At 40.6% G+C, this 21,978-nt stretch overlaps 1 protein-coding gene, 1 long non-coding RNA gene and 1 other non-coding gene across 3 annotated transcripts; 1 reads left to right on the top strand and 2 right to left on the bottom strand.

Annotated features, from left to right (window-relative positions):
• Positions 1-261: 261 nt before the first annotated feature.
• On the top strand, positions 262-21,611 carry LOC110967189 (V-type proton ATPase subunit C 1-B-like). Its single transcript, XM_051957235.1, has 12 exons — positions 262-447; positions 979-1,046; positions 1,570-1,655; positions 3,434-3,528; positions 4,738-4,829; positions 6,521-6,616; positions 6,702-6,770; positions 9,093-9,185; positions 9,277-9,364; positions 9,452-9,549; positions 11,299-11,422; positions 20,686-21,611. The coding sequence occupies exons 1-12, from the start codon at positions 262-264 to the stop codon at positions 20,773-20,775; spliced, it is 1,185 nt and encodes a 394-aa protein (XP_051813195.1). The 3' UTR covers positions 20,776-21,611.
• LOC127536543 (uncharacterized) lies at positions 374-17,543 on the bottom strand. Its single transcript, XR_007945573.1, has 3 exons — positions 17,096-17,543; positions 9,251-9,304; positions 374-481 (listed from the first exon to the last, which is right to left on the bottom strand). It is a non-coding gene; the product is annotated as an uncharacterized LOC127536543 (long non-coding RNA).
• trnak-uuu (transfer RNA lysine (anticodon UUU)) lies at positions 15,164-15,236 on the bottom strand. The gene has a single exon. It is a non-coding gene; the product is annotated as a tRNA-Lys (tRNA).
• Positions 21,612-21,978: the final 367 nt, after the last annotated feature.

Genomic DNA, 21,978 nt, shown 5'->3' with positions numbered 1-21,978 from the left:
AAGATAACTTGAAGGTAAGCCTTACTCTGAAAGGTTGTTTACTTTTCTTTAAAAGCTTCTGATACCTAATTTTGTTTATTCAATATTTAGGAAAACTGGAATATGATAACAGTGGAAAGAAAAGTAAAATACTGTTAAACAGTTAAAAAAATCTTCATGTTCTTTCTTAAAGTCCTAAAGCTTAGTATTAAAAGCTGTATGTTATTAAGAATAGAATTAATGTTATTTCGTGTTTGTTTGCTCTGGATCGCAGTCTATTTGATGTCAAAGGTGGGAAGGATTTTTGAGTGGTGGTCTCTATGTGAAGCTCCTGGAGTCATGACAGACTTTTGGTTGATTTCTGTCCCACTGGACAAGACCAGTTTAACCAGTGTAGAGAAACTCAAGCGCACCGCTGCCAAAACCAACCTGGCCTCCTGCTGCAAGTTCTCCATTCCAAATCTCAAGGTGAGGTGGAGTATCGTCTGTCCTGGTGAAGAGCCTGAGGGAGAAAAATACATAAAACTGAGTGAATATACATGTGAGGACAAGAAGGCGCCTCTCTTGTTGTTAAAAAAATAGCGTGAGAATTGTTAGTTCTGTGTTTATACCATTACAGTAGAGTGTAGTTGAGGAGAGTGATGGTGTTTGGTGTCCTTCTCTGGTGAAGGGATAAAGGCTCAGGTTGCTCTCTACAGTTTGAGGCAAAATTTCCATCTGACCCATTTCACTCAACGGGATCAATGTTCACCCTGCCTGACAGGAAGTGCATTTTAACCACTGCAGTTTAACTCCAAGAAACGTGAAAAATTTGTGGTAAAATGTGGCATTGAATGTGATCTGTGGACTGAATCCTAAAATCCAGTAACCTCCCAGTGACAGTACATACAGGACTGTTGCTCACGTTTAATTATTGGACTTCTGTGTGATATCAGATGGATGATGCATCGGTATCATCACACGGTAACATTAACTGTGCTGTCTATGCTGTGACCTCAGGTGGGAATACTGGACAGTCTGCTCAGCGTGTCAGATGACCTCTCCAAGCTCGACACGCTGACGGAAAGGTAATAATAGTCCGATCAAACATAGACCAAGCAATATGCTGTCCTCACTCTGGTCGTGTGCATGGAGTCAGTTTGTCTCAAAGGTCATTGCATGTTTGTAGCTTTGTCTCTCCTTCAGACCAGTAACTCTGAGCCTGTATACGGTCTGTGTCATGATTAATTGATTGTCAGGGGTAGCTGACAGTTACTTTTTCCTCTTAATTTTAAATTCATTCTTGGTGCATCTGAGCTCACATGTAAGTGGAGATTTTACTAGCTCTTTAAAACATCAAAACGGACATATTTCTTTTAGAGTTCAGTCCAAAAGCTTAAACTTAGTTTGATTTCTTGCCTTCTGAAACCTGCTTTCAGTCCAGGGCTTTACATGGATGAATAAAACTCTGAGTCCGCATTATTGGTTCATTGTGTGTCTCAGTGTCATTCATAAAAGAACTTGGGGAAGAGAGATTCATAGGAAAGAAGAATCTGTGTGAATGACATAAAACCCTCCGTAGTAATTGCATTTTTCCTGTGGCTTTGTCAGTGTGATCAAAAAAACATGTCAGTGTATGAGGGACGTGATGGAGCAGTCAAATGACAAAGTGTTGGAAAACTCCTTAGCCAATGGAGGTGAGTCACACACTCATACATGCTGAGGGTGTTAATTACATAGAATAGAAACTCATTCAGTAAGCGCAAAGAAGCCACAGCCCACGTGCACATTGCAACTGAGACTAAGAGCTACTATTGAGATCCACATGCATAACACAGCCCACACGGATCCCTTCACTTTCTCTACTTGTCTCAGGCATGCAAACAGTAAGACAACAGCTGCACAACACAAACCAGTCTAACCAGCATCTGTGATCACTCTCCTCCATCAGGCCGCAGCACGAATCAGAGAGCTGCCCTGTCACCCCTGAAAGCTTACCTCAAGTCTCTGAGGGGTATTTTATCTGCTGCCAGTTTGCCCTATGAGTTGCAGTGCTGTGCTGTGTGAAAGAATGCATCGTCACATCTTTGGGGTGCTCCTGTCCTGTTGTTTTCCTAATTCTGTGCCTCTCTGTGTTACATACACTACCATTCAACAGTTAAGGGTCACCCAGACAATTTCACGTTTTCCATGAAAACTCCCACTTTTATCCATGTCCTAACATAACTGCACAAGGGTCTGCTGATCATCAGTTAGCCTTTCAACACCATTAGCTAACACAATGTAGCATTAGAACACAGGAGTGATGGTTGCTGGAAATGTTCCTCTGTACCCCTATGGAGATATTCCATTAAAAATCAGCCGTTTCCTGCTAGAATGGTCATTCACCACATTAGCAATGTTTAGACTGGATTTCTGATTCATTTAAAGCTGCTGTCCGGAGTTTCCGTTTGTTTTCAATTTATGTATCATTTTTTAACAAAGCTTAAATGTGTTAGTCTAGTTCGATACTATAATATAAAGTTAGTATAACGCGATATGAAAATTTATTCATGAGCTCCTCCTTCCTCTCATAGACCCCCATGTTATTCCAAAAAGCGCCGATCGCTGCCGACCAATTAAGTTCAAGCTTCAGCTTTGTCATGCTGTCAATCAACGGTTACGCGCACAGCAAGCAAGCCCATGCAGAGGTGGGCGAGCTACGCACTACGCAACCGCGCGCACATTTGTTTTGCTTGTGGAGGAGAGAGCATCAGGGATCAGCAACTTCCAGAAAAGTTACCAATCCCACGGCTTGTCAGGCCAAGAGACTGCAGGACGTTTTTTGGCTCGGGGTGCTCGCTCGCTCCCCGACCACGGCCTCCATAGCCCGCCTGACGGCTTCGTTTAGATGCCCGACCTCTGGAGGAAGATGTTGGGGCGTCTGGGACATACTCTTCGTCAGAGGAGTCATGCAATTCTGAACTCTAGATAGAAATAAATAAACAATGTAACACATATACACGCGTAAATGCACTAAGTTTGATAAACAACGTCATCGAGAGCGATACACGAGTGTAATCACATATTGAAACTTTACTCGTTCGTCCTAGCAGATTCATGTTATTTTGGTATTAGGACAAGTTAGACTCAATACAGCATTCTAACGTAATTCCTTTATTATTTACTAAATGTACTAAATGTAGAGGAGTGGAAAACAGCAAAACAGGCGAGATGCTGCAGCACTCCGGGCACTCCTCTCAGGTACTGCGCGCGTGCACAAATAAAGGGGCGAAATCAGAGGGAGGGTGGGACCAACAGTGTTTTGGGAGACGCTGCGATTCAAACTCCGGACAGCAGCTTTAATGTTATCTTCATTGAAAAAAAGCTGCTTTCCTTTCAAAAAATAAGGACATTTCTAAGTGACCCCAAAGCTTTGAACGGTAGTGTAGCTATAACATTTCAATGTATGACATTCTGTATGTGCTTTTCTCAGTGGACCTGATGAGCTATGTAACCAAGTTTCAGTGGGACAAAGCCAAGTATCCCACAGCTCTGCCTCTCTCCAGCCTGGCAGACATCATCAACAAGGTACAAAACCTATGAGGCTGGGAGTAATAAGTATATAAATGACGTGTAAATATAGTTAAGACTGATTGTTATTGCCATGAAGAAGTTTTCCAGCAACTTCCTATTGCACTTCTGCCAAATTGTGAAACAGAAGAAACAGTAAAAGTCCTAGGAAAATTTTTATAGCTTTATTAATGTAGCACACTTCTGAATAATTTATTTACAAGAGGGATTTAAACATAGTCCATCAGATGTGACTGGACTTGTCCAATGTAAATGTGGCTTCACAAACAATGCACAATATGGAGCTGCAGCAAGATATAGAGCTGAACTGAACTCTTCATCTTCATCCACATTAAATCAGGCTAAGATGAGGAAAGATTAATTAAATAAATCAGACCTCATCTGATATATACACCAAAACATTCTAGTCCAAAGAACTCTCACCAACTCTTGCCTATTGGTGAACTATTAGTGAACAGTCACATGAAATTTTACATGATGAGTAGGATGGGTTAACTAGACTAAATTACAGCAGAGTTCCAATATTTCTTATACTACAACTTCATAGCATCTGTTGTCAGACCTTCACTGGCAACTAATATCTACAATAATTCAACTCCAGCACCTTTTGTTCTACATTATAAACTTTGGTTCCCTGAACCTCAAGCCCACGTTGACTTTATCAGAGTTATTTTTCAGACTGGTGCCACAGAAAGACATTATATAATTCCTTTCGCAATGCTTTATAAAAGTAGTCCTAATGTCATAGGAAACTAAATTTGATTTGTACAGTATACTTCTGGAACATATGAAACCTCTCTAATGTCCACGAATCAGTAAAGCTGATGCTGTCAAGGAGTTTTCACGAGATCTAACAGAAATATTTTTCATTGGAAACAAAATAATGATGCATCTGTGTATCTAAGCAGCATGAATATAGAATTACCAAATTCCACTACAGGTATGAACAGGCATAGATTTCAGGGGAAGAAGGGATGAAAGAAGCAAACACATTGGCCCGTTTGGTCTCGATTTAGTGTTTTCCTTTATAAAACTAAAACCAGTTCTACTATAGACTGATGCAGAAAAAAAAAGTAGTGCATAAAAACTACAGGAAATTAAGCTTTTGATGCACCCAGACTTCTGCTGGTAGTTTTAAATTCTACTTCAAAGCTTACATCATGTATTAATGCTTATCTGTGCTGTTGATACCTGCATGTGTGTCAGGAAGTTTCCCAGGTGGAGACAGAATTAAAATCCCGCGCTGCAGCGTACAACAGCGTGAAAGTGAGCCTGCAAAGCCTTGAGCACAAACTAGAGTGAGTACCACCGATTACATATCTGACAAAATACAACATTGTATTCACTATATTTACTACCAGTCCAAAGTTTTAGAATGCCACAGTTTGTCCAATTTTTATTGGAATTCAAGTAACTCAAATCCAATGAATAACTTTAAATGGTACAAAGGTAAGTGGTGAATTGCCAGAGGTTAAAAAAAAAGGTAAGTTTACCCAAATCTGAAAAGTAACATACATTTCAGAATTATACAAAAAGCCTTTTTTTCAAGGAACAAGAAATGGGTTAACAACTTAAAGCTGTTCTGCAGCAGTGGTGGTTGATCAAGCCTTGAAAGTTGGTGCTACCAAATCCTACAGGTGTCCCAACTTTTCTTGATTCCTTACAACCCCCTCTGTCTGGATAAAAGTAGTGTTGGAACACACCGTGGTACCAAACCCTGCAGAGCATTATCTGAACAGTATTGTACTGCAGAAAGTACTGTGTTGGTATGAAAATGAAGAGGAAAACGCAACAATAGAAGAGTGACAGACCATCATAATACTTAATAATGTAGATCTTTCCTGCAGAGAAATTGTGAAGAAAGTCAAGGTGTCAGTGAGTACAATTTTCTTCACCACCAAAAGGCTCAGAAACTGGAGTAAAGTCTGACAGGAAGAAGTCTGGAAGACCCAAAGCCACAACAGAATCAGAAGACCAGTTTCTGAGTCAGCAGCTTGGTGAAAGGAGCTCACAAGACAACAGCTTCAATCACAGCTTCATAGTGGTCGTAGTAAGAAGTCTCAGTTTAACTGTGAAGAGAAGATTTGGAGCTGCAGGTTTGACAGGTGGAGTTGCAACAAGAAAGCCATTGCTAGGCTTCAGAACAAGAAAAAGAGGCTTGCCTGGTCCATGAAACACCACCAGTGGACTACTTAAGACTGGAAGAAGATATTATAGACTGATGGAACAAAATCTGAAATCTTTGGTTCATCGTGCAGGATTTTTGTATGCTGTCAAATAGGACAAAGGATTGTTCCTCAGTGTGTGACATCAACTGTCAAACATGGAGGAGGAACCATGATGGTCTGGGCTGTTTTTCTGGATCCAGGGTGACTTGTATGTGTGAGAGTGAGAGGAACCTGAACCAAAACAGCTACCACAATATTCTGCAGCGCCATGCAGAACCCTCTGGAATGGTCCTAGTTGGTCAGGGGTTCATCCTACAGTAGATAATGACCCAAAACATCAGTCAAAACTATGCCAGAACTACCAGAGGAAAAACCAACAAGATGGTGAGCTTGAAAACATGGAGTGGCAGCACAGTCTCCAGACTTAAACCATATGGAGCTGGTTTGGGATGAACTGGACAGAAGAGTGAAAGCAGAGAACCTACAAGAACCACACATTTATGGGAACTTCTGCAGCAGAGTTGGAAGAACTTTCTGAAGAATATTTGATTTCCATTGTGGAAAGAATGCCATGAATGTGTTCAGCTGTTATACCTGCCAAAGGTGATACTTTGATGAGTCAAACGTTCAGAATACATTTTGGTTTCTAAATAGATTTTTTAAAACTTTATTTCTTTATTTGTTCTATGCTTACACTTCAGAGAACAATGAGACATAAGCATGTGTGATTTCCAATTTTAAAAAAAATGGAAAAACTGGGGTGTTCTACAATTTCTGACTGGTAGTGTATATATACTGAAATAGATTAATTGTGTTTCTAGAGGGAATTTGCAAACTCGCAGTCTGAATGGCATTGTGAGGAAAGAGGACCTGGTGGTGTCAGAGTACCTCACCACTCTCCTGGTAGTGGTGACCAGGTCAGTTACATAGCATGCTTGTGTGTGCATAGACTTGTGATGTTCTTAGTATGTAAATGTGTTTTGCTCATGTTTCTGACCACAGAGGGAGTTACTTGCAGTGGGAGAGGACCTATGAATCCTTGTCAGAGTTTGTGGTTCCACGGTCGAGCAGGTGAGCTGTCTTTCTGTACTCTTGGCCATGAAACAAGCCATACCACTTGATCCATGTACAAGTGCACCGGCGAAGCTCTGAGTACCTGCTCCCAGCGTCCAATAGGTCGAGCTAAGTAACCACAGGTGTCCCATTACCGGCAGAAAGTAAAAGTCTGTGTGGCTTGGATCAGCAGCAGGGAAGGACATTGTGTTTCCAGAGGTCAAAATGTAGTCAGTTGAACTTTTGATTACTTGAATGTCTTATGGCATCATGCCAGAATATTTTTGGATATTTTACATAAAAAATTAAGCACTTCGTCAACTGACAACTAAAACAGAACAAGACCTATCGTGTTAACACAGGGTATTTTAAAATGTAAATAAGGTAAACAAAGCCTGCAGATGCTAGTGAGCGAACCCTACAGCTTTTAGCAACACATCAAGTCCTGACTGTTCTTATCCAATACTCTGTTTACCATGTTTACTGTCTTAGGATAGCAATATTTAAATACAAAGTACAACTAAAGAAGGTGAGGATGTCATCCATATCTATACACCGCTTCATCCTCATTAGGGTCAGAGGGGGCTGGAGTCTATCCAGCTGACTTAGAGTGAAGGCAGGGGACACCTGGACAGGTCACCAGTCCATCACAGAGCTACACAGAGAGACAAACAATCAAACTCACATTCACACCCACGGACAATTTAGAGTTACCAATTAATCTCAGCATGTTGTTAGACTGTGGGAGGAAGCTGGAAAACCCAGAGAAAGCTCATGCATGCACAGGGAGAACATGCAAACTCCATGCAGAAAGATGCCAGGAAGGCCGGGACATGAAGTGCTAACCAGCAAACGCTATGCAGCCTCAAGGGTGTCATTAGTTCTGTAAATATTTAGTCATAGAATCAAACAAATTTAATCTGTAAACACACATACATAAAAGTCAGGGATTACCAGTTTTTCTGTAGCCTAGCTGCGCTAGACCCAGGTCTGAAGACGCAACGGTCTAGGAACTCTCGACAGGGAAGGAGGCGGGCTAAAAGGTTGTCTTTCAAATCACTCTGCAGCAATTGGGTAGGTATACAACCAATCAGCGCAACGAAAAGGCTGACGTAGTTCCTAGAGCGCCGGAAATCAGAGGATGCGGTAGTTCGGTGAAGCCTTATTTATACAGTCAATGGGTGAAGCTCAAGTATATTACAGACATGTTAACAGAAAGATTATTCAGAGTCCGTGCTAATGGAGCTCAACGACTGTTGTCGTTAAGAATTTCAATTCGTTGCCGTGGGTTGTCTAGCGCGGCTAGGCTAGTTGTTTCCGGTTGTTTCTGTCAGAATCGTTGTGCCTCTGTTGTCACTTAGTTACGCCCGCCTTCTGACTCTACACTTCATGGTGATTCGTCGGCCAGTTTTAGAAGCATCCAACCTTGAGGCTTACTGAGGGTAACTAGACCGACCCTGGCAGAGAATTAAATTCGTTGCCGTGGGTTGTCTAGTGCGGCTAGGCTAGTTTTTCTGTACATCCTTGGGAAAATAAATGTCACTAAATAAGTATGCTGCAACCAGCAGCAACAAAAAGCCCTTACCAGTATTAATAACTGGATTATGTTCATTTTGTCGTTTGTTATTTTGAAGTAGTGTTATTTTTTTAAACTGAGAACTCAGTAAGGAAAAGATGGTTTTTACCTTGCTGACAGGTTTCAACCCTGTCTCTGGTCTTCCTCAGAGCGTCATCTGACGTGTGATTACGTTTGAAACTTGTCAGCAAGGTAAACATCTAGATAGATGTTAAATACCTTGTTTGACAGTTTCGGCGAAACCTCTCGCCTTCCTCAGAAGCGTCTCACTGACAGCGTGTGACATGTCAGCTGGCAGATTTTGACAGCTGGCAGTCAGAAACCATAATATCAACAAGAAGACATGTTGAATGTTTTTGAGCTATAACCAACCTAGTAAGACTGCCGTTACCACTCTTGTAGAAAGGCTACCAGTGAGTTCATTTAAACATGAAGCTGACACATTTAGATGCCGTCAGAACAACGGAAACTAGAGCATGTCTGATAAAAGCTTTTCATACTTCACTGCTTTGTAAAGCTGGTGACTTCTTATTTATGGAAAACATGAAATTGTCTGGGTGAACCCAAACATTTGAATTGTAGTGTGTATAATGTATATGAAATGTATGCTTCTGATACATAGATTGCATAAAATACAGACAGAAGTTTTTTTAGATTTGGCTCCTTGTCATTAGTTGACTCTATTTGAATTTTCAGCTTCTCTTGTTGCTGCAGGTTGACATGTGTCGCTCCAAACTTTTGTCACTCTGTTTTGTGACCATCAGGAAGCTGTTCGAGGACAGGGAGGGAGGAATCTTCTCAGTGACACTGTTCAAAAGAGCCGTGTATAAATTCAAAGCCAAAGCACAGGAGAGCAAGTAAGCAGGATGGCTTGTCAGAAACCACACAGTAAAGCCAAAGCTGTGTTGTCTGTGTCAATTACCATAGTGTAGTCTATGATCCACACAGGTTCATCGTGCGCGAGTACATCTTCGATCTGGAGGAGAAGAAGAAACAGGAGATTAAGCAGCTTAGCGTTCACAAAAAGGAGCAGTATGTGAGTCAAACATTATGTATGCTGTCTCTAGAGCTTTTCTGATATGTGTGTTGTAATGTATTATAAATGTGCATGTCTCCTCAATAGGGAATCTTTGTAAGCTGGCTGAAGGTGAATTTCAGCGAGGTGTTTATTGCCTGGGTTCACTTAAAAGCACTGAGGGTGTTTGTGGAATCAGTCCTCAGGTCAGTGATGATCATTTTTGTGTTTTTTTTATGATTTTTCTGACTCTCCTGTCATTGTACATCTATTTTTTGACTCATTTTGATTGTTTTGTGTCTCATTTGAAATCTTTTATTCCATTTTGTCTCTTTATGGTAATTTTATTTGTTTATTTGACCTTCAGTTTGGAGGTTTTGTGTCTCTTTTTAGTCATATTTGGGACAATTTTTGTCTCATTTGGAATTTTTTTTGTCATTTTAGCTTTTTGCGGTCATTGTCTACACAGAGAATTTTGTTTCTTTATTATTCAATCAATCAAAAAAGATTTTGCAACCAAAAAAGAGAGTTGAGACCAAAAAACATAAAGTTGCAATCAAAAAATAAAAGATCAATCAAATAGAATAGATCTGAGACCAAAAAAAACAAAAAAAAAATTGAGATCAAAACAGAACAGGTTGCAAATGAAAATATAATAATTTGAGAACATATTGACTTAACTTCAATCAAAACTAATATTTTTTGCTTGCAAGTTCAGAAGTTTTGCTTGCAAGTTCAAAAGTTTTGGTTGTGAATTCTAAAGTTTTGCTTGTGAATATGACTGAACCAAATGGGCGGGGCCAACGCTGGTGGAAGAGACAAGAGTTCCTATGTCTATGGCCGACCATAGACATGTCACCGGCTACCCTGCTCAAGTTGGGACACGCCGAGACAACAATGCTAATCAGTGTGCATGCATTATCCGGGCCTTATAATTTTTGTGGTTACGAATGTACGGGCGGTTGTAGCCTAAAATATTTAGCATAATTAATTTGTGCGCAACCGGCTACCAACTTACCTAGCGCGGAAGCAGCCAGCAACAGCACAGAGGGGAGCGGCGATGACTGGCAGTGGAGCAAGGTCAAACCAACCAATAGGAACTCTTGTCTCTTCCATCAGCGTTGGCCCCGCCCATTTGGTTCAGTCAGATTCGCAAGCAAAACTTTTGAGCTCGCAAGCAAAACTTTTGAGCTTGCAAGCAAAACTTTAGAATTCACAACCAAAACTTTTGAACTTGCAAGCAAAAAATATTAGTTTTGATTGAAGTTAAATCAATATGTTCTCAAATTGTTATATTTTCATTTGCAACCTGTTCTGTTTTGATCTCAAAATTTATTTTGTTTTTTTGGTCTATTTGATTGATCTTTTATTTTTTGATTGCAGCTTTATGTTTTTTGGTCTCAACTCTCTTTTTTGGTTGCAAAACCTTTTTTGATTGATTGAATAGTAAAGAAAAAAATTCTCTCCATAATTGTCCACCTTTTTCGTGCCTCAATTTGGTGTTTTTTGCCTATTTAGTGTCTCATTTCAGACATTTTGTGTCTCATTTTTCACTCTTTTGTTCCATTTTGTCTCTTATGGTCATTTCGCATCTATTATGTGTCTCATTTTGGTTGTTTTGTGTCTTTTTTGTCACATTTGCAACATTTTGTGTCTCGTTTTTAATATTTTTTGCCATTTTGTCTGCTTTGGTCATTTTACATCTATTTTGTGTCTCATTTTGGTTGTTTTGTGCCTCTGATGAGTCACATTTGGGACATTTTGTGCCTCATTTCCAAACGTTTGTCTCTGTTTTATCTCTTAGTGGTCATTTTACGTCTCTTTTCTGTCTCATTGTGGTTGTTTTGTTTCTCTTTTGTGTCTCATTTTAAACTCTTTCAGTCCATTTTCTTACATGAAAAATGATATGTAAGACGTCCGAGTGTGAGCTGACTCATAATAATGTCTCCTGTCAGGTATGGGCTACCTGTGAACTATCAGGCTCTTCTACTGCAGACTGACACGAAGCACTCAAAGAAGCTGAGAGAAGAACTTTCCTCGCTGTTCAAGCATCTGGACCCCACTGCCAGTATGACAGACGTAAGAGGCCAAACTGACCTTCATTGATTTATGATGATCATTATTATGTCATCATTACACCAGTTTATTAGGCTATAAAGGACAGAAGAAAAGACATAAACATCCAAAGTCACAGACAAGAAGGAATGATGAAATAATTTCAGCTTATCATCGATTAACTACTTTAACGCTTCAAACTATAACATTTTATTAGGGAATAGAACTGACTCAGAGCCTTTCCTTTCCACTTGGTACTACTTTATGCACTTACTTTACACTATTTTAGAGTCAAGACTTTGCATTATGAAGCATACATTACAGACTGACACATACACACGTGGACAAAATTGTTGGTACCCCTCAGTTAAAGAAGGAAAAACCCACAATTCTCACTGAAATCACTTGAAACTCACAAAAGTAACAATAAATAAAAATTTATTGAAAATTAAATAATCAAAATCAGCCATCACTTTTGAATTGTTGATTAACATAATTATTTAAAAAAACAAACTAATGAAATAGGGCTGGACAAAAATGATGGTACCCATAACTTAATATTTTGTTGCACAACCTTTTGAGGCAATCACTGCAATTAAACGATTTCTGTATTTGTCAATGAGCGTTCTGCAGCTGTCAACAGGTATTTTGGCCCACTCCTCATGAGCAAACAGCTCCAGTTGTCTCAGGTTTGATGGGTGTCTTCTCCAAATGGCATGTTTCAGCTCCTTCCACATATGTTCAATGGGATTCAGATCTGGGCTCATAGAAGGCCACTTTAGAATAGTCCAACGCTTTTCTCTCAGCCATTCTTGGGTGTTTTTGGCTGTGTGTTTTGGATCGTTGTCCTGTTGGAAGACCCGTGACCTGCGACTGAGACCAAGCTTTCTGACACTAGGCAGCACATTTCTCTCCAGAATGCCTTGATAGTCTTCAGATTTCATCGTACCTTGCACACTTTCAAGACACCCTGTGCCAGATGCAGCAAAGCAGCCCCAAAACATTACTGAGCCTCCTCCATGTTTCACCGTAGGGACAGTGTTCTTTTCTTCGTATGCTTGGTTTTTGAGTCTATGAACATAGAGTTGATGTGCCTTACCAAAAAGCTCCAGTTTGGTCTCATCTGTCCAAAGGACATTCTCCCAGAAGCTTTGTGGCTTGTCAACATGCATTTTTGCAAATTCCAGTCTGGCTTTTTTATGAGTTTTTTTCAGCAGTGGTGTCCTCCTTGGTCGTCTCCCATGAAGTCCACTTTGGCTCAAACAACGACGAATGGTGCGATCTGACACTGATGTACCTTGGCCTTGGAGTTCACCTTTAATTTCTTTGGAGGTTGCTCTGGGCTCTTTGGATACAATTCCAACGATCCGTCTCTTCACTTTGTTATCAATTTTCCTCTTGCGGCCACGTCCAGGGAGGTTGGCTACTGTCCCGTGGGTCTTGAACTTCTGAATAATATGAGCCACTGTTGTCACAGGAACTTCAAGCTGTTTAGAGATGGTCTTATAGCCTTTACCTTTAAGATGTTTGTCTATCATTTTTTTTCGGATGTCCTGGGACAATTCTCTCCTTCGCTTTCTGTTGTCCATGTTCAGTGTGGTACACACCTTTTCACCAAACAGCAGGGTGACTACTTGTCTCCCTTTAAATAGGCAGACTGACTGATTATGAGTTTGGAAACACCTGTGATGTCAATTAAATGACACACCTGAGTTAATCATGTCACTCTGGTCAAATAGTTTTCAATCTTTTATAGAGGTACCATCATTTTTGTCCAGGCCTGTTTCATTAGTTTGTTTTTTTAAATAATTATGTTAATCAACAATTCAAAAGTAATGGCTGTTTTTGATTATTTAATTTTCAATAAATTTTTATTTATTGTTACTTTTGTGAGTTTCAAGTGATTTCAGTGAGAATTGTGGGTTTTTCCTTCTTTAACTGAGGGGTACCAACAATTTTGTCCACGTGTGTATACCTCTATTGGCAGACTTAATAGATCAAATCCATTTGAACGATTTTCAAAACAACGTTGCCATTACATGCATCATCCACGAGAGAGCGCCTACAAGTTTTCATCTGAAAATGCCCACTCAGTACATTTTCACCCCTGTTATGTGTCCAAATAATCCAGCCATTCTCTATACACCGCTTTATCCTCACTAGGGTCGCAGGAGTCTATCCCAGCTGACTCGGGCCAAGGCAGGGGACACCCTGGACAGGTCACCAGTCCGTCGCAGGGCTACATATACAGACAAACAATCACACTCACATTCATACCTACGGACAATTTAGAGTAATCAATAAAACCTCAGCATATTTTTGGACTGTGAATGCAAGTGTGATTGTTTGTCTGTATATGTAGCCCTGTGACAGACTGGTGACCTGTCCAGAGTGTCCCCTGCCTTCGCCCGAGTCAGCTGGGATAGGCTCCAGCACCCCCCGCGACCCTAATGAGGATAAAGCGGTGTGTAGAGGATGGATGGATGGGAGGAACCCGGAGAAAACCCACGCATGCACAGGGAGAACATGCAAACTCCATGCAGAAAGATCCCAGGCCCATCCCGGGATTTGAACCAGGGATCTTCTTGCTGCAAGGTGAAAGTGCTAACCACTACTCACTGTGCAGCACCTTTATTAAAGAGGTTTATTTAAATTTCCTTCAAAATCCTGTCTGACTAAGACAATAACATTCATTGTATTTGCAGATAGATAGATAGATGGATAGAGAGATTGATTCAACATCTTTGACCTTAAAGCTTCAAGAAAAAGGAAAGATCTTCAGTATGTGAAACTAAGGCTACGTTCACACTGTAGGCTAAAGTGACCCAAATCCGATTTTTTTTGTCCCTATGCGACCTGTATCTGATCTTTTCATGACAGTCTGAATGACACAGATCCGATTTTTTCAAATGTGACACAGGCCACTTGGATATGTGGTTCTAATTCCGATAGTTATCGGATCTTTTGCCATGCGACTTTAGTCTGAATGGCCAGGTGACATTTATCTGACCTATCCGTCATTGGTACACGACAAACGTCACTATTCTGCATTCAAGCAAAACAAGAACCATGGCGGACGATACTGTGGAGTCCAATCAATGGAGGGAAAGCGAGGAGAACGAACACGGTGCCGTCGCAGTGGAGGCACTTCACCGAACAGGCCCTGCGCATGTTCCGCCGACTGCTGTCCACGGAGCAGGACCGTCTCTGGACAGACGTTGCTGCCACTGCCCCACAAAACACCAGGGCCAAAATCCTGGCTCTCTTCCTTCTTGGCCTTCTCCTTAAAACGATTAAGTTATAAATATGCTGTCTCCGGCTGGACAACAACTTTTAAATGGCCAGACATGCTCTACTGTTAGCATCCATGTTTACTTCTGTAAACACTGAACATGCTCTCTGCGTGTTGTTGTTCGTGGTCGTGTGAGGTTCACACGAGATCAAATACAAGTCGTATTTAATTGGAAATGTGAACGAACTCGCAAAAAAATCGGATTTCATAAGAAAATCTGAATTGAGTATTAAACCCTGCAGTGTGAACGTAGACTAAGTCTCTGCATTTGACTTTTAGACCAAGGAGTTCACTCCAGTCTTGTTTCTACTCCAAACATCAATAGTTTACCTGAAATAAGCCATTGCTTATCAACACTAATCCAGAGATCCACTTGTTTCCTGTTGATCAGATGCAGTTTCTCTGTTATGTGGTACTTACACATGTTTTTAATCCAACATTTTTGTCTTGGAGTTCAGACTGGAAACTCATTTTGCCTGAACAGGGACTTGAACCCTGGACCCTCAGATTAAAAGTCTGATGCTCTACCGACTGAGCTATCCTGGCTCTGACAAACACTTTATATCAACCAAAATCAAGCATGAAATACTACACTGATATATATAGTTTTTATTTAACTTTTATTTAAACAGGTAGTCTCATTGAGACACTAAGTCTCATTCCCAAGAGAGACCTATAGATTTCACATACAGAAGCTGGATAGCTCAGTCAGTGTTCAGGTGACCCAAGTTTTAAACTGATGATAGAAAAAAATGTGCTAAAGAACACAGTGACTTGTGTCTATCTGCTTGATCTCTGTCTATCACATATTATTTGAGACTTATTTATTGTAGATGCTGTGCACATTGACACTGTTTGAAGACTTTTAATCTGGAGGTCCACTGTTCAAATGAAACAAGTTTTCAGATCATTAACACTACAAACTTACCTTACACAGTGCTCTGAAACTCAAAGTTATCTCCACATTTGCACCATGAACTCAATGGAGTAGCTACAGCAGTTCTACTTGAACCTTGGACCCTCAGATTAAAAGTCTGATGCTCTACCAACTGAGTTATCCAGGCTCTGTGTGTTAGACCTGCATGCTCAAATCTTGTACTAATATCTGCAATACACTTTACTGTACTTTCTTTGAAATCCTGTCTGACAAACACAATCACATTCATTGTATTTGCAGATAGATGGATAGAGAGATTGATTCAACATCTTTGACCTGAAAGCTTCAAGCTACCGACTGAGCTATCCAGGCTCTGACAAATACTTTATATGTAACCAAAATTGAGCACAAAATGCTGACCTCTATAGTAGATATTATCCAGAGAACTGAATGTTTAGATTGCAGGAACATGGCCTGGATAGCTCAGTCAGTAGAGCATCAGACTTTTAATCTGAGGGTCCAGGGTTCAAGTCCCTGTTCAGCCAAGAAGAATATCAAATGAAAGTTATGCAGGAGAGTCAGTCACTATGTATGTCAACATTCAAGACAAAAAATTACACATCAAAGAGGCTGCTCTGTATGGAAATGAAAGAAACTAACTATACATTTGTTAAAACAACATTCTGTTCAAACAGTTCACCCATAAGTGGACTCATATTATCGCCTACATTTGTCCCTATCAGCATCATCTTATAAAAAATCACATCTATAATAGTCTCCATTTATGAGGAACCTTTGTACTTGATATTTCACACTAATAGAAGTCATTAAAGACTACACCTGACGGCCTGATATTATTTAGGCTGCTGATATTTATCAGTCCTTAAATTAAAACACGTCTTTTATCAGTGTCTTCTAAAGTGGTCTATTATGGGATGGCTCCACCGTTTGCCAGTAGCAGGACTGTCATAGCTAACATTAGCTCTGGTGCTAACAGCTACATGTTTTGCATTGAGGTGATTAGAAAATTCTTTGTTGCACAGTACCACACTTTAATCCAAGCTAATTCAAGAGTCAGACAGGAAAGTAGGGGAGAAGAATGGAGGCAAAACCTGCAGTAAAGCCCCGTAAGCTGGACCTGAACCCAAGCGTTTTAACCCGTCCAGGACTATAACCCTTTTATGGGTCACCCGTTCAACCGGCTGAGTTACCTGGGGACCTCCACACAACCACGTTTTTATACTGACATTTGGAAGTTTTATTTCCACCCAACAAGCTCAATGCAGTCTGTGATTAATTATTCAAAATTAACGTGTTAAAGTCCAGCCCTAATACTGACATTTAAAAGGTGATTCTGTGATTGTTGAATCTTGTTTGGTTTCCAATACGTCATTTAGTTAATTCCTAACTGACGTTGTGTGTGTGTGTGTGTGTGTGTGTGTGTGTGTGTGTGTGTGTGTGTGTGTGTGTGTGTGTGTGTGTGTGTGTGTGTGTGTGTGTGTGTGTGTGTGTGTGTGTGAGTGAGTACCGGGTAAATGGGCAGGGCGATGGCCAGGTCGATGCCTCGACATCTCTGGTGTTTCTGCATCAGAGCCAGGACAAAGGAGCAGGTCTTCTTAGATCTGTCCGGACAGCGGTCCACCTCCGACAGAATGAAGTAGAACTGAGGGTTCTTCGAAAAGCAACCTGGACACAAACAAACACACACAAACGCACACACACTTTAAATTTGCTGTTAACCTCTTCTTATCCATCACAATTAGATCAACAGGAGCTTTTCTCTGAGTAGATTTTCAAAAAATAAGACTAAATCTGACCACACCTTTACAGATCTTTACAGAGTCCTTTGGCTCTACTCAGCTGTAAAACAAATAAACTTGTCCAAACCTAATAAGAGCTGAAACTAATCCTACAAAAGAGCAGATGCCTCACATTCTATAAACAGACGGGACATAAATCAATGAGGAGCATTATCTCTGACTGCAGCACCTGCGGTCGTTTATATCGATAAATGTGCAAAGAAATTCCAAACAACAGCCGACTGATGATATTCAGAAAAAAGACACTCCTACGCTGATGTGGTTAAATTTAAAGCAGTAATAGAATAAAAGCTGGTTGCACAAGTGGCACAGAAACATTTATCTTCTAAATCATCACCAGTGTTGGAGTTATTACTCAAAAAAAGAAATTTATTACACATTAGATGTTATGTTGTTTTTAAGTAAGTTATTTATTTATAATATATTTTAGATTTATTCAGCTTTGTTTCCTGTTTGTAATTATTTATTGATTCATGTTGTCATTGTACAGCTGCAGACAACAACAAAATGAGATTATGGTGCTGCTCCCTGAGTTAGAACAGAATGAAATGCATAATAAAACACAGAACAAGAAAATGTATAAACAGTGTCTAGAAACACGTTGAGGTGGTGCAAAGCAAGGTGATTGGATTCACAGATATTTTTATTTTGTTTTTATTGCGTTGTTTTACTGTGATTTATTTGTTGTATTTTCATGGAAGCTTTGGCGATATTATCCACGACTTTTATGCCAGAAAAACAAATTAAACTGTGTGAACCTTTACCTATTAGGGACATGCATGAGTGGGTGTGAATGTGTGTGTGATTGTCTGTCTGTATATGTAACCCTGCGACAGACTGGTGACCTGTCCAGGGTGTCCCCTGCCTTCACCCGAGTCAGCTGAGATAGGCTCCAGCACCCCCGCAACCCTAATGAGGATGAAGCGGTGTATAGATAATGGATGGACAGTGGGAGGAACCTGGAGAAAACCCACTCATGCACAGGGAGAACATGCAAACTCCCTGCAGAAAGATCCCAGGCTGGGATTTGAACCAGGGATCTTCTTGCTGCAAGGCAAAAGCGCTAACCACGACACCACTGTGCAGCCTGTCCAAATAATCTTTATCCAAAATATATGTCGCCTTTGTTATGACTTTCAGTTCATAAATATTGACCAGTAGATATTAAACTGTTAAAACTTATTAGCATTATTATCAGCATATTATTTAATATTTCAGCTTTTAAATAATTACAGAAATCTAATGGTACGTTATTGAAGAATATTGTGGAAGACCAAGCTCCTCCATGGGATGTAACAAGGCCTTCGCATTCAGTGCTTTTTATTTATTTGTATTATTTTCTACATTGTAGATTAATACTGAAGATTAACACGTTTTTGTTTACAACATAATTCCATATGTAGTCTTTTATAGTTTTGATGTCTTCAGTATTAATCTGCAGTGTATAGATTAATTCAATAAAAACCACTGAATGAGAAGGTGTGTCCAAACTTTTGTCTGATAGTGTGTGATCACTGGCAGATAGAGGAGGTGGCTGACATGATGAAGTGGCTGAAAAGGGCTGATCTGCACAGAGGCTTTGATCATATCAGTACAAAAACAGGCCCTGTCCAAAGTGGCCCCCGAGACAGTCCAGCCCATAGTAATATAAAGATTTAAGCTGGGACAGTGTACACTGTGATTGTGTATGAGAATATCTGTGCTGAGTATTGACCAGAGTGAAAGAGAACATAAGAGCAAACACCTTGTAAGACCTTGAGACCCACACTTAGTACAGCTGCTGGCTAACTAACCTGACGTAGTGATGGCTGATCAGGAGCAGCAGAGGGCAGTAGTGATAGATGTGGCAGCGGAGAATGAGAAGGAGTATCAGGGGCTGTACAGGAACAACTGGAACAGATGTGGAAGGGAAAGGCCAAGGTGGTCCCAGTGGTAGTGAGAACATTAGGGGTTGTGCCCTTCAAAGTGGTAAAGTAGCTGCAGCAGATTCCAGGTACAACATCTGAGATCTCTGTCCAGAAGACTGCAGTCCAAGGAACATATAAGATCCTATGGACCCAGACTTAAGGAAGACACGTATGCTGCACTTTCAGTGGTTGTTTACATAATGCGTCTTTTCTTTTAGCTGCTTTTATCAATGTTTTATCTTGTTGAAAATGGATCCAGTTGCATTTAATGGTAAAGTAGTAGATGTCAAGCTTTTGGTCTTGGTTAAAAAAAAACTCTCCAGTAATCCTCACTACCTATTCAGGAGTTGGTGGAGACCAAAACAGAGCAACAACAATAAGTCATATTAATCAGATAAGCTTTGAATTAATGTTAAAATTGTTGTACATGCGTGCTGCAAAGTGGTGTAGTGGTTAGTGCTTTCGCCTTGCCGCAATAAGATCCCCAGTTCAAATCCCGGAGTGGGCCCGGGATCTTTCTGCATGGAGTTTGCATGTTCTCCCTGTGCATGTGTGGGCTTTCTCCAGGTACTCCGGCTTCCTCCCACAGTCCAAAAATATGCTGAGGTTAATTGGTTACTCTAAGGTGGGAATGTTTGTCTGTATATGTAGCCCTGTGCCACACTGGCAACCTGTCCAGGGTGCCCCCTGCCTTTGTCCGAGTCAGCTGGGATAGGTTCCAGCACCCCCTGTGACTGAGGATAAAGCGGTGTATAGAGGATGGATGTTTTTGGACTGTGGGAGGAAGCTGGAGAACACGGAGAAAACTCACGCATGCACAGGGAGAACATGTAAACTCCGTGCAGAAAGATCCCAGGCCAGGATATGAACCAAGGATCCTCTAGCTGCAAGGCGTAAATGCTAACCATCATAACCAGCCCCATAAAAGCTTATTAATTATTAACAATTAGCATGTTGGCTACATCATGTTCAGTTCACACATACATTTATTACTAAACTGATTCAGATACTGCTTGTGGTGAACACTTTATGGGATATTTAGTTTTTTATTTGCAAAAGACCAATCACAGTGCAGCAGAGTGTTTGTCCAGATTTCCTGTTGAAGTCTGAGTGAAGAAACTACTGTCAACCATCTGCTGGCCAGCCTACATGAGATGAAATCTGTCCCGTGCAAATTCCTCCACGGCCATGCCAGACCACAGAGAGAAAAGAGAAATTTGGGCCACTGTTGTGCAGGCACATTAACAGAATGAATAATAATAAATAGGGGCGAGATTAGTATAGTACATAATCTATAACAGAGAGCTGAACTGGCACAACTCTCCTCGATGTTCAGCTTTCACAGGTTCAAGGTACATGTGACGCTATTTTCTGTCTTTTCTGCCAAACAGGTGAGCTGTGACATCCCAGGACTCTTTCAGCAGGAGTACTTCTCCTACATCTGTTTCCATATCAGCACCAATGTGTTGGAGACGAGCTAGCAGTCAGAGATGTGACTGCCAAATCAAAGAGGGCCCTGTCACACATGCTGTGTCCCGTTCCAGTCAGTCAGAGTCGGAAACAGAGCTCCATCGCTAAAATAAAACACAGCTAGCAGAGACCATATCCTTGAATATCTTGGTTTTCAGCATTTCTCTTGAGCCAGAAAAAAGTGACTTTTTGAGACGGTGGTGTAAATAAACCTGTCAGTGGATGGATTCGGATCTCCTTCAACACAATGCCAGCTGCACATGGACTACACTTTATGATGTGCTGCATGTAGAATTGTGGAAACATTTAAATGTGTTTAAAATCTGAAGAATGTTCTTCAGGGATTTATGTTAAAAGAACACATACTATAAATATTAATGTCAGTGTACAGCTTCAAACATTTTAAATGAGCATGTTATTATTTTAAATCTTAAAGCCATCACACTAATAAAGAGGATTTCTTCATGCATTGCTGCACATTATTCACAAAACCATCCATCCATTATCGATACACCAGGGGACACCTTGGACAGGTCACCAGTCTATCACAGGGCTACATAGAGACAACCAGTCACACTCACATTCACAATTTAGAGTTACCAATTAACCTCAGCATGTTTCTGGACTATGGAAGCCGGACTAGAGAAAACCCACACATGCTCAGGGAGAACATGCAAACTCCATGCAGAAAGATCCCAGGAAGGCCGTGAACTAGAGATCCTTTCGCTGCAAGGCGAAAGTGCTAACCAGCAAGCCACTGTGCAGCCCAGAACCAACCAGTACACTTTTAAGAGTATTATGCTGAGAACAGATGTCATGACTGTTGATTATCAGCTCATATTTGATCAGACAGTAACAAGTAGCAATGCTTCATTGCAAATCCTGACTTGAAATATATAATTATTTAAAGTTCAAATTCCATCTTTTCCTAATTTTTCATCATATTGCTTGTCATATTTCTTGTTCTTCACACTGTATTCTGCTTTCTCTTGACTACTCCAGCATGTTCAGTTTCCTGAAAACCAAGAAAGGGTCGATCAACGTTTCTGAAACCAGGACCTGAGGTTTACATGTGCAAAACGCCTGAGATGTACATGTCTAAAGCGTGACAACAGATCCATGTATGCACTGCCTTTTTTGTAAGGGGTCACAGCACAAACACATTGGTATTATATAAAATAAATCACAGAGCTAAATATTCAGTTCTGCAGTGA

The sequence above is a fragment of the Acanthochromis polyacanthus genome, chromosome 1, assembly GCF_021347895.1.
Source record: "Acanthochromis polyacanthus isolate Apoly-LR-REF ecotype Palm Island chromosome 1, KAUST_Apoly_ChrSc, whole genome shotgun sequence".
NCBI lineage: Eukaryota > Metazoa > Chordata > Actinopteri > Pomacentridae > Acanthochromis > Acanthochromis polyacanthus.
Note: the sequence above shows the minus strand (reverse complement) of the source record. Positions and strands in the feature narration are given on the sequence as shown.